This window comes from Zootoca vivipara, chromosome 8, assembly GCF_963506605.1.
Source record: "Zootoca vivipara chromosome 8, rZooViv1.1, whole genome shotgun sequence".
Taxonomy (NCBI): Eukaryota; Metazoa; Chordata; class Lepidosauria; order Squamata; family Lacertidae; genus Zootoca; species Zootoca vivipara.
The window spans coordinates 47,850,354-47,875,040 of record NC_083283.1 but is presented as its reverse complement, the minus strand read 5'-3'; the positions used below and the strand labels follow the sequence as shown (position 1 = coordinate 47,875,040).

The 24,687-nt window shown below is 40.4% G+C and overlaps 1 protein-coding gene across 15 annotated transcripts in view; it reads right to left on the bottom strand.

The window, feature by feature from the left end:
• Nucleotides 1-24,687, bottom strand: part of PTPRM (protein tyrosine phosphatase receptor type M) — a 412,071-nt gene that overhangs the window by 211,964 nt on the left and 175,420 nt on the right. For all 15 annotated transcript variants that reach the window (XM_035125987.2, XM_035125998.2, XM_060277900.1 and 12 more), the window contains exon 7: nucleotides 19,942-20,235. In XM_035125987.2, the coding sequence (XP_034981878.2) occupies nucleotides 19,942-20,235 (294 nt within the window). The remainder of the gene's footprint in view (nucleotides 1-19,941; nucleotides 20,236-24,687) is intronic.

The following is a 24,687-nucleotide window of genomic DNA, read 5'->3' as shown; positions in this document are numbered from 1 at the left end:
AGGAATCTCAGCTAAAGCATCCATGACAGATGGCCATCCAGCCTCTGCTTAAAAACCTCCAATGAAGGAGGTCATTTTACGGCATTTTCTAAAGCACCTTTGGCAGCATTTTAATTGCATTATGTTGATATTAAAAAAAGCAGGTGGGAATTGAAGTGGCTAAATAGCACAAGTACCGGTACTAATTGAATTTGTATACCACTTGTAACATCCTCCACTCCAAATTTAAGGAACAATTGTGCCTCAGTGGTTCAGATTTGTATGCAGAAGGTCACAGGGCTCTACCCCTGGAATTTCCAGATAGAGTCGGGAATATCTCCTGTCTGAAACCCTAGAGACAATATTGAGCTAGATGGACCAACAAACCAACTCAGTATAAAGGAGCTTCCTATTTTCCTAAGTGACTTCACACATTTATAATATACAACTCTATTCAAAACCTCACAAAAGAAACAATAAAAACCACAAAAGAAAAAGAGCCATTGGGGAGAGGTCAGGGAGTATGGAAGACGACAAGAATGAACAGGTTGAAAACACAGAGACTGAACTCAGGAAATTCACAACACAAAGCTTTTCTCTCACACACAAAGAATAATTCAATCCTCTCGTGTTGAAAGGAAAAAGCACATTTCTACATTTTCCTTACATGCATTTTTTAAATAAAATAACCAAATTAAAAAGCTATACTAACAACTGCATTTTAAAGTACTTTACACTTTTTGCACTGTTCATCTTGTACTGATAGAAGAGGAAGAAAAAGATGAGTGGCTTTAAAAATTCAAATACTGTATAAGAATGCTTTCGTTATATTTTATACATTAATTTTATATTTTTACACATATTTTCACTTGCTGGCTTGCACTTAATGTACATTAAGCCTGCTTAATTTTTCATACTGATGATTTCTACTGTGATACTAGCTTATAACGTCCCATTCTTTTTTAAACATATGATTACTTAGCTCTCACAAGGAGAAAAATTCTGTAAATTTGCCCAGCAGAATCCAAATATTCTTTAAAAAGCACTGTGTGCATGAGTAAAGATCAATGCTTTTTAAAATTACCTTTCAGCTAACAAGATATGAGTGGAACATACTACAGTGACATTAATTCAGTCAAAAGTATAATTCAATGTGAAAAAATAGCACAGCTATTTTCACTTGTAGGGCAGGATTCCCCTAACCAGCTCTTCCAATGGAAGTACTGTGCAAGGACTTCCGCAACTTGGCTGTCCTCCACTCGCCCCTCTGCACCTGGCAAAACTGACCTGAGGGTTCAGGAGAATCCCCAGAGCAGCATATTGATTGTGGGTATGTTTTCACTCCATATGAAAGAGGGTGACAAAAAACTTATAGCAGGGCAGTGTTGGTGGCCGGTGATGATTATTTCTTCCCCAGAATAATCTCTCCCTCCCTCTCCCTCCCTCCCTCTCTTACTGGCAACTTTCCCTAGGAAGCCCCATCACTGTGCTAGGTGAAATGAGGGATATCAAGTGTCCAATGACCATGAAACCAGTGACTTCAGAATGTAAAGAGTAAAATGCACAGCAAATTAATGGGAGAATAGATAAATATTTTAGAAAGATTCAGTCTTCAAATGAGTTTATTTCATAGTTCTTAGTTTCTCCACTGTTTTTAATATTGTAGTCCTCAATATAGAAAAGAATGCTGTATTTTTCATTTTGTTCTCTTTGAAACAGATTGTGAGATCTCATATGGTTTCAATATAGGTAGTAGGATAAACATAACCTGCTGTAATGTTCCTAACAAAAGGTCTAGCTCAAAGGGTCACTGAGATGGTATTATCATGCAAAATAATTGGAGACATAGAAGAAACTCGAAGATAGGTAAAGTTTGTTTGTCATTGTCAGCATAAAGCAAAGCAAGAGACACACTTTCTAAATTATAGGAATTCAATGATGTGAAAAATTTCCTTCCACAAACTGGACGCTTTAAAAATTGGATTAAAAATCCAAACTTAGTAAACAAAATTATGAGATTATGGGTTTGATGATGGGTTGCTTTTTCTATTGAAAATTGATACCAAACACTATTGCCATAACTATATTAAGTGTATAGTAATCTGCTCCACAGTTGCTAGTACGAACATCTTGGACAATTCAATAGAATTGTTGTTGTTTTTGTCATTGTTGTTCTTACTTGAAAACACTTTCACCCCACGTTTCCTGCAAAGAACTTGGCCAATGGGGGCAGAGATCTCCCCGCCCTCAGAATCTCCATGGAAACAGTAGTATATCATAATGTAGCATTGTGTACATGGGGGGTGCTTTCCCAGGAATGTCTCTGGACTACAGAGCCGGGACATCTCACTTGGCAGAGCATGAGACTCTTAATCTCAGGGTTCTGTGTTTGAGCCCCATGTTGGGCGAAAGATTCCTGCATTGTAGGGGGCTGGACTAGATGACCCTCGTAAACCTTTTCAATTCTACAATTCTATGATTATATTGAGGCAGACAAATCACTGCTTGATGTGGTGTCTGTCTGTGTGTGATTAAACAAACAAAAAACCCTCGGCCATATTGTCTTTTCATGTAAGATTGCATCCCTCAAAATTGCTGGAATTTGCCTATTTGCCTAACCTATCCCTAAGGTTGAGAAAAATCTCCCCTACTTTCATAGGAGACAAAAGAGCCTACAAAAGCGGGGGGGGGGGTATTCAACCTAGCTTTAAGTTAAGTTTTCAGCACATTTACCCAGCAATAAGTTTCATTAAATTCAATATGCCTTACCAGTGCTTTTTGTGTGAATATGAATTTAGACGTCAGTGTTTGTAAACCTTTGTAATCTCAAATGAAGTAACTAGGTAACACCAGTTAAGAGTTTAAGATCTTAGTAGTAGAATAACTCTGAATCCCATGTTAATGGAGTTTTCTGAAGAAAGAGTGCAGGAAGAAAAAGTAAAATTGCTGTGCTTTTTTTCGGGAAAACTCCTCCCCAAAATAGTGATTTTAACCTTTTTGAGCTGTTTCCGCTGCTTTTTCTATCATGTTGCCATACACCCGGGTTTCCCCTGACATTTTGCTGATTCGGCAAAATTCCCCCGACGCCATTTTTACACTCAAAACCAGGATATTTGGGGGGACCTCACTTTAGAAGCATGACTGGAATAATAAACACTTGTGTCATTTGGGTACCAGGTAAAAACTCACCTGGTCTCTTTTGGGTTATTAGGAATTTTGTTGCTCCATCAGTGTTTTAAGATGCAATGTTTTCAACTGCAAATTCTGTTGAACTGATTTTATTGCAGCGTTGTTTTACTGTTTTATTGTTATAACCTGCCCTGTGATCATAAAATAAAGGGCAGACTAGAAATCAATCAACCAACCAACCAATCAATCAATCAATCAACCAACCAATGCTAACTATGTGAAGATAAAACACCCCAAGAGAATGTGAGATTCTAATAACTCACATGTCAAAATGACAAGGACATTCATTAGTTTAAGGCCAAAAAGGCATTTCGTTCCTTAACTGAGGATTCATTATCACTTTCTTTTCCTACTACACCACAATGACATATATATAATTGGTATAAGGGTAAGAAAGTAATGTCATTCTTGTTTTCAGAATGCCAGATTCTGACATAAACTTATTAGAATTTAATTAGCTTTGATAAAAATTAAAGCGGAACAAATTCACATTGTTTCCAGTGCATGACTGACAGTTATAAATAAAGCACATTTCATGAGCTGCAGCATTTTTTCAGTAGCTGAATACTGCATAGAAATACAAACGAGGTGTTTAAACAGCTTACTCCAGAGTGCTACAAGAGAAAACACTCAAGAAATGACTGGCTTATAGGCTAATGCTCCATGTTTCTCCAGATTTTTTAAAATGTAACTGACTTCTGCAATTAACCGTATTAATATGTAAAATGAGGATGTTCAGGGCCTAATTCTGCCTGGATAAAAATCTGCCAGGAAAAAATGGTCCCCGCTACCAGACTTGTTAGTCTAGGCAGCAGTATGTCCCAGGGTTCCAAACTGCATGGATGCCTTAGCAGCATGACCAAAGGTTTCCTTACGACAGACATGTGCATTGAATGCAAGGATATCAGGGACAGGGCAACCCAGCATGTGCAACCTGGGGACCTGGTCTAGTTAGGGCAGTCCTGTGATTCAACAAATGAATGTTAATTACTTTTCTTTCTCAACCCAGTTATGGAGAATGGAGAATGTCTCTGACTATGCATGCAATGGCTTTCTACTTAATGGAAAAGCTAATTTGATTTAATGGCAAATGTGGCATCCTCCTTCTACCTATAGAAGACCCTAATGACCACAACAAGCAATTCCAAGTATTTCTTATTTTTCTGAAATTTAAACAGCTATTTCTATTTCTCAAAATGAATAGGAAAGAGGGTTCCCCCCCCCTTCCTTCACATCCTTTCGGAATGTCTTGGTATTTTACATCTGTAATCCACATTTGCTTGACAATGGTGAGTGCAACAATGGAAACATCCCTTGTGACAGTTTCCTCTGGGAAGTGTTATCACTTGAGATTTTAAATGTGTCTAAAATGCCTGTTGTTGGCATCCATCTATCTCGAGAGAGTGTGTGCCTTTGGGGGTAAAGTCAAACTTCTGGAGAATCACAGCGCCTGCTATGGCTACAGAGACTGACAACTTGTAACTGCTGCCTCCCATATTGTTTCTGCTACGTTAACTGCACTAATGTCATGTCCCCGGAAGCAAGCCCGGGCAGCGTGTATGATGGTCCTGGACCGCCCAGATGACAAGACATCTCATCCTCACTGATGTGGTCCAAAGGAAAGCAGAACAATGTGTTTAGCACCAGCTTGGTTGCAGCAATACAAGATGTCATCTAACCGTCTAACAGATTTCTGTAGGGTATACTCCTAAACCTTTTCTGTAGGGTATACTCCTAAACCTGAAGATGTCCCACAAGGCAGTGGGTACTGATTTTTCTCCTGAAACCTTTCTCACAAATGAGTATAGCTACAAGACAGTGGAAGTTTTGGATCAGAGTTTTCCTTCTTCCACATGTGCTACCTTCCTGGGTTGATGGACCCCATCTGCGCCTAAAAATCATACCCTGCTACCATTTGTAAACATTATAAAATTGTATATTTTCATCAAGATGGAGGAAAATGTGACTATTTGCACCACTTATGTATTCTATTTTTTTCCACCAGCATTATTTACATGTTGGGATGGTTCCTGGCATTTTTTAGGGCATACTCAGATGTTACACCCCCCCCCCCGGATTCTCTCCAGTAAAGACTAAGAGAAGGCCTTGAGTTTGCACATTCTTCCTCTATCATTCTCCTTACTGCATGAAAAGCTACACACCCAAACTGGGAAGCATATGAGAATGTATTATTTTAATCTTCCAGACATTGTGATATTAGACCCTCTTTAGACCTGTTCCTCAACTGGGTGTGAGTATATAAAGTAACAGGCCCTAATCAATGTCCTGTGATGGAGAAAATTTTATATTGGTTTTCAGGCAGCCTGCCAACCTCCCCCTGGGATATGATGAAACTTTATTTTCCATTTCAGAGATTCAGTGTAGAGCAGGAGAAAAAGCATTTTCCTTAAAAAAAGAAAAGTTCCCAACAGTAGTTTGCCACTACTACTGGGAGGGATTTCATTTGAAAACCCAGCAATCCATTGTGGGGTTATTTTCTGAACCACCTTTAAAAATAAGGATGTGATGTCAATAAAAGTTTCATTTCTTCTTCATAAGTAGGCCAGAAGAACAGATGCTGCTTTTGCCTGAAGGGAGAGAGGTTTAGTGCTTTGTGACAAAGCAGAGAGAAACAGAACAACATAACATTTCCTAACTGCTACCTGCTAAAATCTCCTGATGCTATCATACTGGGAGGGCAATTGTGATTCTTCATTCATGCATTGGAAACCAAACACCATCAATAGAAACTTTAGTATTCTTAGCAATTACCATCACCTGCAATTAAATACTAGTTATTTTTTGAATGGCAATCGAGAATATATCAAATCTATCACAGGTTAAGAGGGGATAAATGCAAGGAATCAATTGTGCCGCTCTCTTCAAACCTTCCACACACGTACACAGGCAAATCCAGTCGACTCACTTGGCTGGTTTAAAATGCAACACTGGTTCCTCAGAGAGGCTTATAAACAGAACTGAAAGCAACATAGCTACACAAACAACACATACCTTTCAAAAGAACTATCTCTGACAAATGGTTTTAAAAAGAAAAAGGCTATAAATTCCATTACAAATCTGGTAACAGAAATCAGGTCACTGTACAGGACATTGTTTAAACAAAACAAATGCTAATAGCACATATTAGTTATCATTTGAAGTGTGCAATAACCTCCCCCCCCCCAAAAAAATCTTGTGAATATGAAAAAGCTACTCAAAATCCATAGGATAAACTAGAAAGAAGCTTAGTGCAGTATAGTACTTTTAGTGCTTCTACTTTGCAATCACGAGTTCCCTCACACTGCTGAAATTACGTCTGAATGATAAAATGGGTTGTAATGCAATGTCTGTGGGTAGTTTCAATTTCTGCGAAATATGCCCATGTGTCATGGAGTAATATTCCATGAGGGAATGAGGTAGAGGACTGAAATAAAAGGGGAAAGGCAGGCAGGGCCTGCTCCAGAAGCACTTCCATCAGATAAGATAAGCCAGGGGTGCCAGTGCCCCTTCATTCTGAGGATGCTTTTAACACATCCTTTTTAAAAATCACATGAAATGACTGAGTGAAGTCATCTGGAATTTTGAAGTTGAGTGCAGGAAGTGACACCAGTGGATCCAAATGGAGGCTTGATCTGGTTGCTCTGACCTCGCAGCATTGTTTACCTTATTAGCCCTCGCAGACCTCATCGGATCACCAAAAATGTTGTAAGTCTCTCATGAAGGATCTTCAGAGTTCTTGGCTGCGCCATGAGCAACCATTTACCACACATTTCAATGCATTTTTTTTCTGGTCAGGAAGTTATCACTCTCTAACAAGACCTCAAAAATGACCACCAAGGTGGGAAAACTGGGGAAGACAGATGGCGAAGGCCTGCCAACCCTAATTCAGTTTCTTACAGCAGTGGAAGGATGTGGCAGACGAATGAGCTCAAAGCTTGAAATCCCCAGAAAATCGTTTAGCAGCCTTTTGAGTCCAGCATGCAAGACGTTCCAGCAACCACATCAGAGGCACTGGATATTGGCACCGCACACTCAGATTGCTTACAGCAGCTGAGAAAACCAAACACTGATCTGCAACTAAAGATCTCTGATCCCAAGGCTAGGGGATAGAAACGAACCTCTACTTTAGAGGTTCTCTGAGGTATGTAAAGTCTTTTGCAACAAAAAATAAACTAAAAGTATAAATAAAAGTTTCTTCTCTGTTAGGAAATATCTCAGGGCAGTTTTCTTGTGACAGGAACATTAATAGAAAAATACTTCACACTTACTGCATTAACTGAATGTAATATTTTTTTGTTCTCAAACTGAGTTCTTCTCATACAATTAAAAGGCATGTCAACTGCTGTTTTACTTGGTATGGGGGTGGGGAGCCGGCGTTTGTCCGCAGACAGCTTCTGGGTCATGTGGCCAGCATGACTAAGCTACTTCTGGCGAACCAGAGCAGCGCACAGAAACGCCGTTTAGCTTCCCGCCAGAGCGTTTACCTACTTGCACTTTGATGTGCTTTCAAACCGCTAGGTGGGCAGGAGCTGGGACCGAACAATGGGAGCTCACCCCGTTGCGGGGATTCGAACCGCCGACCTTCCGATCGGCAAGCCTTAGGCTCAGTGGTTTAGACCACAGTGCCACCCACGTCCCATGTGCCACCTTCAACTCAATTCAGATGGGTGTATTAGGAAGGGCTGTGCCATAAGTCACTAAAAGTTCTCTAATTTGTATTTGTCAGCCGACAGGATGCTATTTGAAGCTTGAAAACTCCTTAGAGTTTTACAAGAAACCTTCAGGGAGGGCAGCCAAGTAGAAAAATTAGATGTATTAAAACAGATGCACATTTTTGCCAGCCAGTATCTGAATTCTTTGGTTAATCAAGCTCATATGTGCTGGTATCCTGAACTAATCATTCTTGCTGGGATGCCAAGTAGGATAAAACTAAAGGTAAAGGTAAAGGGACCCCTGACCATTAGGTCCAGTCGTGACCGACTCTGGGGTTGCGCGCTCATCTCGCATTATTGGCCGAGGGAGCCGGCGTATAGCTTCCAGGTCATGTGGCCAGCATGACTAAGCCGCTTCTGGCAAACCAGAGCAGCACATGGAAACGCCGTTTACCTTCCCGCTGTAGCGGTTCCTATTTATCTACTTGCATTTTGACGTGCTTTCGAACTGCTAGGTTGGCAGGAGCTGGGACCAAGCAACGGGAGCTCACCCCGTCACAGGGATTCAAACCGCCGACCTTCTGATCAGCAAGCCCTAGGCTCAGTGGTTTAACCACAGCGCCACCTGGGTCCCACTAAACTAGGATAAAACTAGGACAATGCTATATGCCAAGAATATTGCTTCCTTCTTTTCCAACAAGGAGATAAAATTTTCTTGAACGATACCTACTTTGGTAGCCAAGATTAAAAGAAACACTTTATAAGTTCTAGCCTGGGGGAAAGAATGCTAACTTTTATCTTTGTTACTGCACCTAGATGGGTTTCAAGGGAAACAAACATGTTTTTGTTTTCCTGGAAGCAGCTGAACCAGTCTCAACCAAAAGTATTTTCCCGAGTGTAGAGGGTTGTATCCAGGGATTCCTACTGCTGTTATTAGTATGTCCAGAGTGGAATTTCACTTAGGAGATTAAGTGAGGAGGAAGTTTTGCCATCTCCTTCTCCCATAACAATCTTTATGCGATCTCCCAGGCTATTTCGGAGGGCTCCCCAACTATTGAGAGCAGAAGTTTCGAGAGCATGGGAAGTAGGGAAAAATCAACAACAACAAAAAACCTCTTCTCCCATCCCATCACCAGAATTCCTCAGCTGAATCAGATGCTTTACATAAGCTAAAAGAGCCCTTTCTTTCAAGGGAGGCAAAGTCTGGATTCAACCTAGTATCTCAGCATCACAACATGCTTGCACTTATTGGTAGACCTGCATCTTATCCAGATAACTCAATAAATAGTATATGGATTGCAGCAGAGCTACATGGATCATTTATGTATACAAAGGGTCAAATATTAAAATCTGTCAATTTGTAAAATGGAAGTACTAATTACCTCTGGGATCAAAGAAGGTGGCATTTCTACTCGGCAAATTTCAAAAAGTGACCCCATACAAGTTTCAACTGCTGTATGGGAGGCCTTTATTTTTTGTTATATTTCCATGTTTACAAACCCTGAGAGTAATGCAAGCAAGAAAACAACTTCATTTAACACACGCTATCCAATGGTTTGAGAAATGTATTTAATCTCCTTCCCCAAAGGCACACAATGAAATGGGGGAGGCGGTGAGGAAATAGCTAGAAAGCCTCTGAGCAACAATTTTTCATTATGACTACAACATCCCTATCTATCAGGGGTAGGCCATTTTGCTAAGGCAGTGATTGGGGTCAGGAACTATACACACTCTGTAGGCTGTCGTGTACAAATTTTATGCCCTTTTCATACTATGATTTAGTCAGTGGTGGATGCACTAAACAACATGTGTAAATGCGGATTTACTGAGAGGAGACAATTTCTGCAGTTCAGTGAGCTTATCAGAATGAGTTCTACAGATGAAACTCCACTCTTGGAAATGAAATGCGAAGGACATAGATGAGCAAAGCTTTTTTCTCTCAGTCACTGGTTGGCTACCAGAGCATGGGAGTGAATATCTGTAATTGACAATTTTTCTCTGGATTCATGGTATTACATTACTGCAATGCCACATAAAGGGTGAATAATATCAGAGAAAACTTTATGTTTACCTAGGGCAAAAATATACTTAGGCAATATATACAGACTAGTATCAGTATAAAAACATTTCCCAATTTAGTCCATATGGAGAAGCTGAAAACAAGGAATCTGTCTGCAAATAACTCTTCTTCAACTTTAATGCAGAGTTCTACACTGCATTTTACAGTGAATAGCTATAGCCGTATGTATCCATACGCATGGATAGGGAAAAATTGTTATGTTCTTTTTAATGCAAACCTACTTAATTTGCACTTCCTGAACCAATAGGCAAACCAAAATGAAATAGTCTTTGAAATTCACACCTCTCTAAACTCTGCAATGCAATTCTGCAACCCAAGTTATATAAAAGAACAGAGATATTAGGCAAAACTGTCCACATAAATGGAATGATTAGTGAAAATAATGTATAAAAATTCATATGGGGAAAATGTTTGCAAAAATGTGTACACTAGGCAAAATTACATACAAAATTCATATATTAGGAGACATGCACAAAAATGGGTAGGAAATTTTGTGCTGAAGGGGCTGCTTTGAAGTTTGCTCACTTCTTTGTGATTTTTAGTGGGTCCTAAAATGAAGGTCATTATAGTTATTTGGAATCTCTACCACCACCTAAAGCACCAACATGGCTGCTTGAAATGTCTGACTGTTCTGAAGTCTATAAAGTGTTAAGTATACTGTAATGACTAAGAAGGCAGCAAATGTAGCCACTGTAAATGCTAACTACAGCAATTCTGCAAAACAAAGGAACAGAGAAAAATAATTATTAGGTTGAGGGAATAACAGAAAAATCTGAGACACAAGGTACTTAACTAGTAATTTGTTATTATGTAGAAAATCCAGGACTAAAATTTAATGCTGTTACAATACAAACACCAACCACTCATAGCTTCCACTTGAGTTCTAGGGAATAATGATGTCACAACAATAACTACCTGAAAACAGTATGTATATTAACCGAATCCAAATGCTCCAAGACAGCTATAATACTGCTTGAAGTCCTGGCATGAATCATTCTTTCATAATGTACTTCTGCTGAAAATGCAGCAAGATGCAACATACCACTGGGATAGTTCAGTCAGTAGAGCACAAGACTCTTAATATCAGGATCGTGGGCTTGAGCCCCACATTGGGCAAAAATATTACTGCATTGCAGGGGGTTGAACTAAATGACCCTTGTGGTCCCTTCCGAATCTACAATTCTATAAAAAATTATGTAATGAATAATTCTGGAAACCATCAAACTAAGTATTATCTAGAGTAGTCCTATTGAAATTAATTAATCTAACTTACCATGTTCATTAATTTCAATGGATCTCATCTGACTAAAACGGAAGAATGTATCAAAACCTGAAATCTGCAAAAATGCTGAAAAAATATTGTGTGACTAGTGACTAAAATCCAGAGCGAAACACACACAGAGAGATTTTGTTTTTGCTGTCTTCCATAAACAGCCTAAACTCACTAAAAGTGCAGCTTTTTCAGCCGTTTAAATTAAACAATCTGACACATCCTCACCTTACTTTGTCAGGCCTTAATTTCCTTACGGTGTGTCAGCACCTGTTTATTGATTTCTTACACATCTATTTTATTACACAGACCTCCCATTGGAAATATCAAATACTCTGCAATTTCCATTGTATGTAGGTGGACGATCTGGTACTGGCTGTTAAAAGAGCAGCAAAACTAGAATCTCATTATGCAGTCAAAAACTTTTTGCACCCTGTCACTGTCGCTGGGTATTCAAATAATAGATGACTGCAAGCAGTGCTTGTGTATTTTACTGATCTGTTCCACTTGCAGCAAAACAACCCAATCACATGCATGCTTTCTCTTTAAGAAGATCCAGAGCATTCAGCTGGGCTACTCCCTAGAAAGTGGGAATACAGGGATAAACCCGCAGTCTTTATCCCTGGTTCCTGTTACCGAGGGTAGAGTAAAGCAACATTATCATTAATGCAGATGCCATGACTACTGTTATGGATAGGAGAACAGAGGCCATGCTGTTTGCATTTATATACTGCCTATCTGCCAAGGTACCTATCACTTGTTTTTGTGGACCCTCATCTGCCCACCCCCAAAATAACAACTTTCAAGTAAAAAACTGACTCAGACGAAAGTTCAGAGCAGCACTAGACATAGTTCTAAACTACATCAATGCATAACTGTGTATAAAATCAGTGGTTATTCTCAAATAGCCTAAATTGTGGTAACATTCTCTCCCCCCCCCCCCGAATTTAACTTCCCAAATACATCTTCTTCTGTTTTGATATTTTTATGAAACCCTAAATGAGTCAGTGCCCTTCTTTAAATGAGATTGCTTTTGCCTGGATTTATGGCAAATTAATGTACGCTGAGCCAATATATCACATTAACTGGATAGAGAATCATTTTTCCCTGGATAAGTCCTTGATGAGAATGTCAACTCTGCAGTGGATTCCCTGTTTTCTCAATTCTGTCACAACTGTCAACCCGCTTGGGAATGTAAAAAGGGGAGGGAATATCTGTATGATCTTGAATACCTAGCATTTGTATTAATGTATTTTAAATGAAGCTAGATGGGTACCTGTAAAAAGTTTCTTGCCAAATTTGTTCAAGTTAAGGAGGCTGAAAAAGGGACTAAAGCTTACAGTTTAAAAGAAATCCATCCTGAAATACCTCATGAGTGCCTTCAAATTATTATTTATGTTGTTGTTGTTTTTTTTGCCTGGTAACAGCATTTGTGAATAAGCATAATATGAAAAATCAAGACCATGGATAAATTGTGGATGTTGGCCTCTCACTTTGCAGTCTGATTTTATCTGTCCTCAAATGCTTAGTGCACAGTGAGAGAATAACCCCTGAGTCTTCTTCAAGTCAGGGAAAGTACAGAGTTATTTGTTCACCTTGCACAAGGCCAGTGATCACCAATGTGCTCACAGGTACACATGTATCCTCAGAGTTCTTCTGTGGAACCCAGAGGGTCCTCTCCCCGAGGGAAATTAGGTTTGGAAAAAAACACACATTCTATTGTAACTAACAGTATAGACTATGGTGTGTGCTTGGCTGTGCTGTGTGTGTGCAGTGTCCAGCTTCTCCAATTTGCAAACGTGTCCCCAAAGGTTGGCAAACCCTGTTCTATGCTTTGGAGAGGGATTCCCGCCACTTCTGTGTCTTCCCCAAAGCCATGCAAAGTGAGAAACTGACACCTCCATCAAGTCCTTCACATGTAACAGAAGCTCAATGGCCAGCACAAATAATGGCTGACTACAAAGGTACCCCAAGCACCACTATCCTTTACCATAAGTGATAGAGACATATCCCCATTTAAATTACCTAGAATTTGTCTAAAATAAAGAGATTTCTGCAGAATGACAATAATTCTGCACACACTGGTTTCTATTAGAAATGCTATTATCCCTGATACAAGGGTCTACTTTGTCTCCCAAGATGATTAGGATCTATTTAGCTTTTATTGGCATGCTAATGGAACTCTACTGTACTTCTCTTTTTTTAAAATATCCAAACCAGGTGGACTGTGATTAATCTGAACAAGTGCTCGCAGACATACAAAGTGAACCAACACTTTAGAAAGTAGAGTTTAACTCTATTGAGCATTTGGTGATTGTGGGATAATCCTCTTTCTTGCAGTTAAGATTCTGTTATCACCGCCTGTCATTACTCTTAAGGGGTTGTATCAGAAGGCTCTTCAATCCAGTGGGGGCTTCTACGAACATAAGGGGGAAGGAGATTTTCACTGAATCCCCCTTTGCCTCTGCATCCTCTTGCACCCCCTAATCTACTCCAAAGGACTGGGGTGAAAAGGCCTGCAGGAAAAGGGCCGTTTATTAAAATTGCTGCTATGAACAAAGAGAGATCGGCTGGACCCAATATTTTACTACCCAAAAAGTTCAACATCTTTATGTCTAGGATTTGTATGTTACAGCTATTTATTGTTATTTGTGTCTGGAGCTATACTTTGGATTCTGCAAAAACATTATGGAGAGAGAGAGAGAGAGAGAGAGAGAGAGAGAGAGAGAGAGAGAGAGAGAGAGAGAGTTTTATTTCCTGTTTAGGAATCCTATCAGTAAGTTACATTTGCTTCTGAGTTCTCCTAATAGAATTAGTTATAACACCAGTAGTGACACTAATGCAATTATGCACTATAATTCAATTAATTTATTTTGCATCAAAAATGTATTTTCTGCTTCATATAAACATTATTTTGGATGAGAAGCTTGTGTTTGCAGGAGCATTTATCCATATACACCACCCCTCTAGTGGTGGCCCATTATCTGGTCACAAACAGCAATTATGTAAAAATGGCAGAAGCAATTCTAAGTATGTTACATTCTTCAAGTGCATCTACAAATTCAATTATTTATAACTGCTTACATTAGTAGGGAACTCCAAGCAAAAGAATATAAACATTACTACCTGCAAATAAGTGCTAAAAGAGGGGAATGCTGATTAGCACAAAATATGTCAAATAAGGCTAATAAGTCAACATGAAATTAATATACTTCCTACTTTAGAGAAATTTTCCTGCAAATTAAATGGCTACAGGATAAGACATCAGTAAATTACATTAAATTATTCTAGGTCAGCGAGCTTCAGGCATGCAGAATTTTCAGTTTCCAATTCTGTGTTAAAAATGGAAGTGTCTTCCTACCGGTAATACCCCAATTAGCCGTCCTTTTTATTAGCGCATTTTAGCTACACATTTTCCATTCTGAAATTATCCTGATTGTAAGAAAGTTTCATTCTTCTAATGTACATATAATTTTGAGCAAATCATTTTAAAGCACATCAGAACTTTTATAAAGGTTGATTTTAAAACACTGTGGCACTTATAAATGTCAAAATAAAGAAGAATGGAACTAATCTGTTTTATCACTCTGCAGAAATTAGTATAAAAACATTAACAAGCCTCACTTACTTTCAATATATTATTCTATTCTAAAGTTAAGAAAAAGCTAGCATACTAATATTACAATATATTTAAAGTAGTAATTAATAAATGAATCTATAACTTTGTGTGTGTGTGTGTGTGTGTGTGTGTGTGTGTGTGTGTGTGTGTGCGTGCGTGTGTGTAGGGGGGACTGGTACTTTTGGGTTGGTATTTGAGCACTGGAATAATCTACTGGGAGTTTTCCTATGAAAATTTCATGGAAATGAACAGGAGTAGTACAAGAGTATGGAATGCAACTCCCAAATTATTCCCAGTTCTATTTCCTTTATGGCTGGGTTTCTCGAACTTGGGTCTCCAGCTGTTGCTGGACTACAACTCCCATCATCCCTAGCTACCAGGATTAGTGCTCAGGGGTGATGGGAACTGTAGTCCAAAAACAGTTGGAGACCCAAGTTTGGGAAACCTTGCTCTATGGGAAATGCTGAAAAGCATCTGCCAGTCACCATCAACAATACTGGTCTGACAAGATACAAGCAGGAAAACACTAAACAATGCCTGAAAACCATCTTCGCTTCCACCTCAAAGAGCTAATACAGCCAGTTTTAGGGATAGGCCATACTAGGATCTTCCTCAAAGGTAAAACTGTGGCTGTGATTCAGCATATCTGCTATGTAGATATGTGCATAACAGTAAAGCTTCTACAATTTCTGAAGTATATTTCTGAATACCTGGATGTGTTTATAAAGTAACGTCCGGTGCAGCAGTGCTTGCCTGCTACTCAGATAAAAGAGGAAAAGGTTTGGCCATATGCACATACGCTCAGTGAACTTTTCTAGACTATCTTTTCTAATCCAATCTGTGTTTGGACCCACATTCACACAAAGTCTGTGACAGGGAGAATGCATACAATTATTGGCTGGCAAGAGATAGCATTTGCATGGACAAGAGAGATTGCCTAGGACCTGCAGTTGCTACAACAAGAGCAGTACACGTCTTCCAGAAACTGAGCATATTTCACAAAGCGCTTTATATCATCCAATATAAAGCGGATTATGGTAGGGCTGTGAGGAAATTTACTTTAGGGTTTGGGTTATGGCCTAGGCCACAGGTCATGCTGAGTAATGGGGGCGTGGCTATGTAAATCCCTGTGTTATGATTGGCAGAAGGGCCCCCTTTTAAGGTCTAGCCCTCCATTTTCTAGGCACATTTCGCCTTGGCGTCCGAAGAGAGCATCCTCCTTGGATTCCACTGAGTCTGGTTGTACTTGATCCTTTTATTATTATTATTATTATTATTTGTCCTTTTGGGTTAGCCTTTTATTAACTAGCTTAATTTAGCTCCGTTTGGTCTTCGGCTTGGCCTTCCTTCCAACATCCATGTGACCTGGATGGGCAAGAGGGGCATGCGCTGGGGGGAAACTCCTCCCTTTGCTGCGGCGCAAAGCCCTTTGCTTGGTTGTCCGTCCGCCCTGGTGCTCCAGCTGGGGGAGAACGATATCCCCGCTTTGGTCTCTATTTTATCGCTGCGCCTGGCTATCCTGCGGGATTTGTTGGAGATACGGACTTTGTTCCCGGAAACTGCCTTTCTCTGGTCTCAACTGTGGCGAAGGTTTCACTGGCGGAGTGACATTCCCCCCTTGGCCGGGGAAAGAGCCAGGAAAAGGGTTACAGTGCAGCTTCCAAGCGGGTGATTGGAATTGGGGGACGTTTTATACGACATCCCGGAGTTACGTTAGAGCCCCTCTCCCATATCGGGATGATGGGGTGCACCTGTCCCCCGCTGGGTATGACGTTTGGTTGAGGGACATATCTGAGGGCTTAAAAAGAGGGTTAGGTCTCTGAGTGTTGGCGGCAAGCCTGGGATGGCTTGATTGGCGGTTAGGCTTTTGGTTGGTTAATCGGTTGGTAGAGGGGTGTGGCACACAGATGCCTACCCCCACCTCCGTTTGCTGCATATAGTAGTATTCCGTTAAAGGAATCTCGGGGCTTACGCTCTTGTCCTTACCATCCCGCCATTGGCGGGGATGGTGGGCCCAAATTATAAGAGTAAGAGCCTTGGGGAACATTCTTGGGCAAAGAGAGGAGGGAATGACTGGGCTCAGCCACCTCCTCTCCCCCAGGTATGTTTACTTGACTTCCCTTCAGGAAGTCGGAGCAGGAACTGTCCAAGCGGACAGTGGTGAGTCCTGTCCTATGGTGACAGCTGATGTGAGTCCTGCCCCAACTGGGCAGATGAGGTGAGTCCTGTCCGAAGGGGACAGCTGATTGAGTCCTGTCCTAAGTGGACAGATGAGTTGAGTCCTGTCCTCAGTGGACAGATGGTGATAGTCCTTCTTTAGGAAGGACGAGTGGATAACCAAAAGCCTAAGCCAACACTCGGATTAAAATTGGTGTATTTAATAAAGTTGTGGCCCTAAATTATTTGCCAAAAACCAAACCATAATTATGTTGTCAGTTGTGAGTTATTTTAAGGTAATTTCTGGTAAGCCTCGACACACAATCAGAGATAGAAGTCCTCGGCCACTTTTATGGGAATAAGTCCCTCTGAACACTGTGGGACTTACTTTTGAGGAAATATGCATAGCGTAGATCTGAAAACGTTCATAGCTGTATATATCTGAATTTGAATATTTCAGCAAGAAACATGCAAGTTATGGAAGTTTCCATTTGAGATGGAAACTTATTCATTTAGCCTGCAACATGCTTCCCTTCCCCAATACACAGGGCTCTACTTTTTCATGCCATAGCATAAAGCATTTTCATGAACAATCTGTAAACATATCTTACAGTTACTTTTGGAGAACATTCTCTTTATTTTCTTTGCATTGTAATTATAGGTACATTTATTTATCAGTGCTAGAATGTTCTAACTTACTTGAATCACATTGTGCCTGGCAAAAAAAAAAAGCATTTCAAGGAACTATTAAAATTACAAAAAAACAACAACCAAAAACCTTCTTTCAGTGCTTTGAGTCTCAAAGTGGTCTGCTCTTCCCCAAGGGAACAAGCTTGTAGCATACAATTATCACCACAATTTAAAAGGCACAATGATTCATCTCTTAAAGGACTACCCATTCTGTCAATTCTACGGTGCATATTTGAGAAAGCATAGCTTCACCGCTAAGTAGTTTCACTGATTTATTATTAGCAGCCTTTGCAACTTTTTAACCATTTGAAATTTAAAAGGCACAATGTTCTCGAAGCTATGAACATGAGTTTGACCAAACTGCGTGAGGCAGTGGAAGACAGGAGTGCCTGGCGTGCTATGGTCCATGGGGTCACGAAGAGTTGGACACGACTAAACAACTAAACAACAACAACCATTTGAAAAGTATAGTCTTATACATGTTTACTCAGGAGCAAGTCCTATTGTGTTGAATGAGGTTTACTCCCATATAACACATAGGGCTGCACCCTAAGGCCACACCCCTGTACCCGCTTACCAATGGGGAATAAGCCCCACTGAATTCAATTGTACTTCTGAGTCAGCATGCTTACTCTGTAAAACACTCTTAAGCATAGGTGGAGTTATGTGAGACAACAGAGGGAAGACTAGGGTACAGTCATACCTTGGTTTACAACCGCCTCGGTTTACAAACACCAAGGACCCATCTGGAACGGATTAATTCACTTTCCATTACTTTCAATGGGAAAGTTCGCTTCAGGTTAAGTACACTTCAGTTTAAGTACAGACTTCCAGAACCAATTACACTCATACTTCAGGTTAAGTACGCTTCAGGTTGAGTACTCCACGGACCCGTCTGGAACGGATTAATCCACTTTCCATTACTTTCAATGGGAAAGTTCGCTTCAGGTTAAGTACGCTTCAGGTTAAGTACAGACTTCCGGAACCAATTGTGGTTGTAAACCGAGGTACCACTGCATCTCCTGACCAATTGCATTGCTCACTTCTCCCTCTGCTCTTTGACAATGGAGAAGAAATTTTTGAGCAGGAATCTGAGACCATAAAAAGCCACTATAATACAACTAGTTTTTGTGGCCATATGCATCTAAGCATACTCAAGTTTTTTTTAACAAAAAGTAAACAATAGCTCAGTCAGTAGAGCATGAGACTCATAATCTCAGGGTTATGGGTTTGAGCCCCCCATTGGGCAAACCATTGGGCAAACTCTATTATTCTATGAAATATTGGATATGAAACAATAACTTACTATCTTTCATTTTCAAAAAGGAATTTAAACTAAGAGGGAAGAGCAGTAAGATTTACAATCTTTAGTGCGCTGCTTATCTACTAGGTGTGCTATAATACCAAGCTTTATGTAATGGTAACAATTCTACTTCTCTCACCCAGGATGATTTTACTAGAGCTCTCATTTGTATCTTTTTACAGGTAGAAAGGCTAACACCAATGATTTACAATGGAAGAGTCTATGAGTTAGATCTATGCTGTTAGCTGAACATAGGTTCAGTTAAAATCAATGGAACAGGTTACGCATAACTTAATTGAGCCCATTGATTTTAGTGTGTCCTAAATCTAACTAAGGCCTTTCCATATTTATCACTTACAGCTGATGTTTGATCCAATGTTTTTAAGAGTGAATTTGTACCTGAGTGTCTGCGCCTTTGGTAACATGTCATGTCACTGTAATTAGAGGGTGAGTGTAGTTTTCCCTCTCTTCATGCTAATGGTGAGTTCTGATTAAATTTAGACAAGTTCCATGGCTGTAGTCACACCCTTTGTGTACCATCATGCTCCTCCGGTTAGTAGATGTCAGAATTATGATTAGGTACAAGGAGAGAGCCCTTTCACAGCTTTACAAAAAATAATTAATGCAGTCTCTATTTGCTGTTATTTCATTCCATGGAGAGACATTTAACAAATCCATCTGCACTACACTGAGGCCCAAAGTTGCAAGGAATGAACAAATAGAAAATAAAACACTAGCACAATCTAGCAGTTTAGCTCTTTAACTTGTAATTGATTTAAGTATTAAACACATACTTAACTCTAACTGAAATCAATGGTAATTACAAGTGCTTATCTTTAGCCTGATCATGCTTGCCATGGGTAACTTTCAGGATTACTAACTGCTAGTACTAATTTGGCTTCAAAGCAAAAGTCATACTTTAATTTAAAAAAAACATGAGATATGGTTCAAGAAATACATGGGGAACTACGTAGCATTGCAGCTATATAAAGGTTTACTCACCAGCACATTTTGTTCTTGTTTTAAGAGCTGGTCCAGGAGATCCAGTCCCTCCTTCACCTGGTCGAGTGAGTAACACACTAATTTCATATTCTGTGTCAGGATCCAGGTGTCCAATTTTATAGCTTGTGGAATCCACTGGTTGTATATCATACCAGCTTCCACTTGAAGTGCGATATTCTACTTCTCTCACAATAATAGGTCCATCTCCATTGATAGAATTAGCATTCAACTGTATCCATAAATATGTCGCTCCAACTGATGAAAGTTGAGGTGGTGCAATGGGAACAGGTGGCTCTGAAATAACATAAATCACAAATGTGTATTAAAAAACAACCCCTCATCTAGTAAATAAAATTAACAACACGTATAAATGTTCTCATTGCCATTATTTATTGATTCAGTTTATATCCCATCCTTCCCCACAAAGGAGCCCAGGATGGCAAACTTTTATATAGTTATAGTTTGCCTCTAAAAACAAATCTCCATATTTATTTAATTTTCAGGATGTGTGATAAGGTTTTACTCAGGATACAACTGCAGTTGGCTCCATACTGTATCTAAAGGTGTTTATTACTACATTTCTATCCCACATTTCCTCCAAGGAGCTCAAGGTGGCAAACGCCTTCTCTTCCTCCCCAGGAGGTAGATTAGTCTGGCATCAAGTGGAGCACAGGGTGGAATACAAACCCTAGTCTCCTAGGTCCGGGTAAAACACGCTGACTACTACACCACATTGACTTTACAAGCAGATGCACGACATTTTCCTGAAAGTTACTTAACCGGGCTTTGACTTTTATGCAATCCTATTTGTTTTAATGTGATTTGGGAGTGAGTGGATGTTTCTCATCATCCTTTCCCCTTTTGTTTGGGGTGTAATAATCTAGGGGAGTGGTCTCCTGAATCTCTAGTCATTTCTTGACCTGGAGCCCAGTGAATCTCTACATACTCATGTGCTAATAGCTCACTTAATATATTGGTCACACTATTAGTATAAAAATTTAAAACAATAGAATATGTTACATGATATCCTGTTAAGTTGGCTTGGTCAGATGTGTTGTACCCTAAAAATATTTGAAAACAGAGGCACTTAGACATATTCGACTAGTCAGAAGCTATAACCAGTATTATTTCCCATACATGCCTAAGCCTAGAAATATTGTTAAGTGATGGCACTTAGACATTAAATGTCATGGTGAAAATGACACAGAAAATGTACAGCTACAAGAAGAGACATTACATATCTCTGCATTAATGAGCTATTGTCACCGACTCCCATGAGATAAAAATGACAAGTCTGGCAGCAATTCAAAATGCCTACAAAAGTTCTTATTAATTATTCTTGCTCAATATAGATTGCTGCATTAAGAAAACATCTTTGAATCACTAAATAATGTTTTATTATACTACCAGTATCAATAAATGCCGCTATAAGTAGCTCAACCATTCCAAAACTTAACAATTCACATAACTGCAAAGACACAGTTACACCATTGTTCATAAGCTACATCTTTATGCAGAATCTGTGCAATTTAGAAAGCTTTGGCTTAACTAAAAATGATTTAACTTCATTTTAAATCATTAGTCTGTTTCTTCAACCAAAACATGAAATGGAACTTTGATAGAACATCCCGAGGCGTTTATGTAGCCATGCTGAAACAACAGTTAATTACGTTCAAATTTCCAGTGCTGGTAAGGACTGTTGAACTGCCATTTGAAATTCAAGCTCAGGATTGAGGCTACAGAGGTTACACTAATTCATTTTTGGTGTTACAAGTATTAGAAATCAGACTTTATTTTAATGGTTTTTCACCCCTAAGGGTATTTTCTGATCCCCTGCACAAAAGAGATATATTGTTCCAACAACCTACATTCAATTTCTTATTTTGTTCTAGAACTGGTCTATTTAAAGCTGGACTTCAATAAAGGCAAAACTAAGGATAAATGAATCATCAGTGACTTACAAATGGTTTGGACTAGAAGGCATGAAAGTGTTACCAGTGAAATGTACTGTGTTTGAAGTGATGGCTCTGGTTTTGAGCCTATGGTTGATGTTTCCCATAGAAGCTATCACTTCACGTTGCAGATCAAACAATGAATATCCATGCGTGAACTTAATTCTTATAAGAGGTTGTATAACAGCAGCTACTCAGAAATGACTATAATGTGAAGACTACTTGAAATCATAAGGTGAGCTATTTACACGTGCTAGTTCGCCAAACAGTTCTATCTCTGACAAATGGTTTTTCTCTATTTCACAACAATATGCCGGCAAGACTGCTTCAGGAATGGTTCACTGAATAGAGAATGTGTCAAAAGGCTTCCACATAACAGATAGAGATCACAAGAAGCAGCCCTAACCTTACCTACAAATAAGGGGGGGGGGCAACCAAAGAAAACTAAGAGTAGAACAACCTGCAACAGGAGCAGCAGCAATTGGGAGCTTTTTCATTTCTTCCATTACAACTTTCTGTTCCCATGTATACAGATTAGTATAGAAGCAAGAGAACAGTCTGACTAGCAGTGGAGCAAGCTGATTGGGCGCCTGGGGCGGTGCACGTGTCCTACGCCCAGGGATGGGGCCAGCTGCCTGTGGGGTGGGGCGGGGCGAGCCGGGACAGAACAATATGCGGGGCCTCCGAGGAGTCCGCCTGCCTTATCCCTCTTAGCTGCCCTACAGCTGAGGGGGAGGCGGCGGGCGGACCATTTGGGGCAGCGCAGAGCCTGCTGCTGCCCAAACTACTGCATCACTCCCAGGAGAGACGCATGCCTCGGGCATGCTGCAGGCTCCACGGTGAGTGCCGCCTGCAATTTTGTCATCCCCCCTCAGTGGTGACACCCGGGGCAGATCGCCCCCACCACACCCCCAGGCCCGTCCTAGCCATAGAGGCTAGTGGTGCGGAGAACCACGGCGCCGGCCGCTGGAGGGAGCCAAGTGAGCGCAGGGTTCCGGCGATCTGGCCAGGACTGTGCTCCTTCTCCGAAGACTCCGCGCTGCGCCTCCTTCTCGTTTCCCCAGTGCTGGGGTCCGCTCAGTCGAGCTTTGCCACCAGCACGCGCACAGCGCCCAAGCAGCTCTTGCTGGTCCCGCGGTGCACACGCTGGTAGCAAAGCTTGACTGAGCGGACCCAGCGCTGGGGAAACGAGAAGGAGGCACAGCGCAGAGTCCTCGGAGGTGGCCTCCCGCTGCTGCCGCAGTCCGCTTGGCACTCCCGGGCCCTTGGAGAGGCTCTGGAGGGGGGCGCTGGAGGGACCTAGCGCCAGGGCGCTGGATGGGCTTAAGACAGCCCTGCACACCCTCTTCCTCTGCCTCTGAGTCTGACACTATCCAGAGCTGCAAACTCAACACCTAATAGCAAGGACATCACATATGTCCATTACCCTATGCTATAGGAATGAGAACAGAGACTGGGCCCAGCCACCAATTAGATTAAAGTCTTAAGTAGTCTGCTCCCCCCCCCATCTTTTTCCTAGAATCCCTGTCATCCAATTATATGTTTTGAACTTACAAAGCAAGGTTGCAAACTAATGCTTTTTTAAGGCAGGCATCTTCCTCATTGGCACAGGGTACATTTTCATCAAGGACTATGGGAAGCCAGACATAACAAGTGTTTAGAACATGCTCACTGAAGCACAGCTGTATGTCAATGCAGTTTCTGAGGTGCCCAAAACTACTGACCATAGTATTGTGACCATAATAAAAGCAACAAATAATGTGCAGAAATCAAGAGTTGGGCCAGAACGCAGAAGTTCACTTCCCATCCAAAAAATGCATCTCTTCTCCATTCCACATTATACCAATTATGGCTAAGAAGGCTGTCATATTATGTGCCTGTTATTATGAGAGAAGTTATTATGAGAGAAGCCATAGTCTTCCACTCACAATAAATTGTTTGTTGAACAGCATAAAACTGTGAATCAAGAAATGTGCATGCTTAAAGCTTTGTACACATAAACACAGTCACTAAAAAGGGCAAAGACAATACAAAGACTACAGTTTAAGCATTTGATTTCAAAACGGTTTATACTGCAATGATACGTGTGTGGTTTTTTTTTTTAAAAAATGTTTTTTATTAAAGATTTTATTTGGTTACCAAAGTACATAGACTGTCTCTATAGACTGTTATTATGGATCAGTTATATTCGATGTGAGACACTGATGTTGTATACAGTATGTTTTCTTAAATCTTGCCACAGTTTTCCAAATGATTTTGCCCTCACATTTACAGACCAATCTCCGTTACACTGGTCCTTGGCACATTCAGTGCTATTCAAGGTGCTAAACCTTCCATCTGACAACCTGAGAAAATATAAGCTATGGACAGCACAGATGGCTGCCCTTCCGTGCCCTGCCTTAAAAACCTAACAAAATTCCTCCTAGCCAGTCTGACACCTAGGTTTACCTTGTATGAACTCAGTAAGTACTTTGAACTCTGTAATAATCTGATATCTTCTCAGACAGGCACATTCTGTTCTTCTAAATCTAATCTATGCTGCAGCTGACCACTATTAGAAAAGTTCATTAAAAGATGGGTGTGCACATAAAATACCAATTTACATTCCCAAATACCATTCTGTGGAGGAAAGGTGTAGAGAAAATCTGGTTGCCAGGGGAGAACAAGGCATATAAGGTCTCCACTGATGCTGACTGGAATCTGGTAAAGAACTGTAGTATTGGAACTTCGACAGGAGCTGTTGGGAAACTGCAGGATGCAGTTGACATTCCTCTTGGTCGCTTTTCCTGTGGCT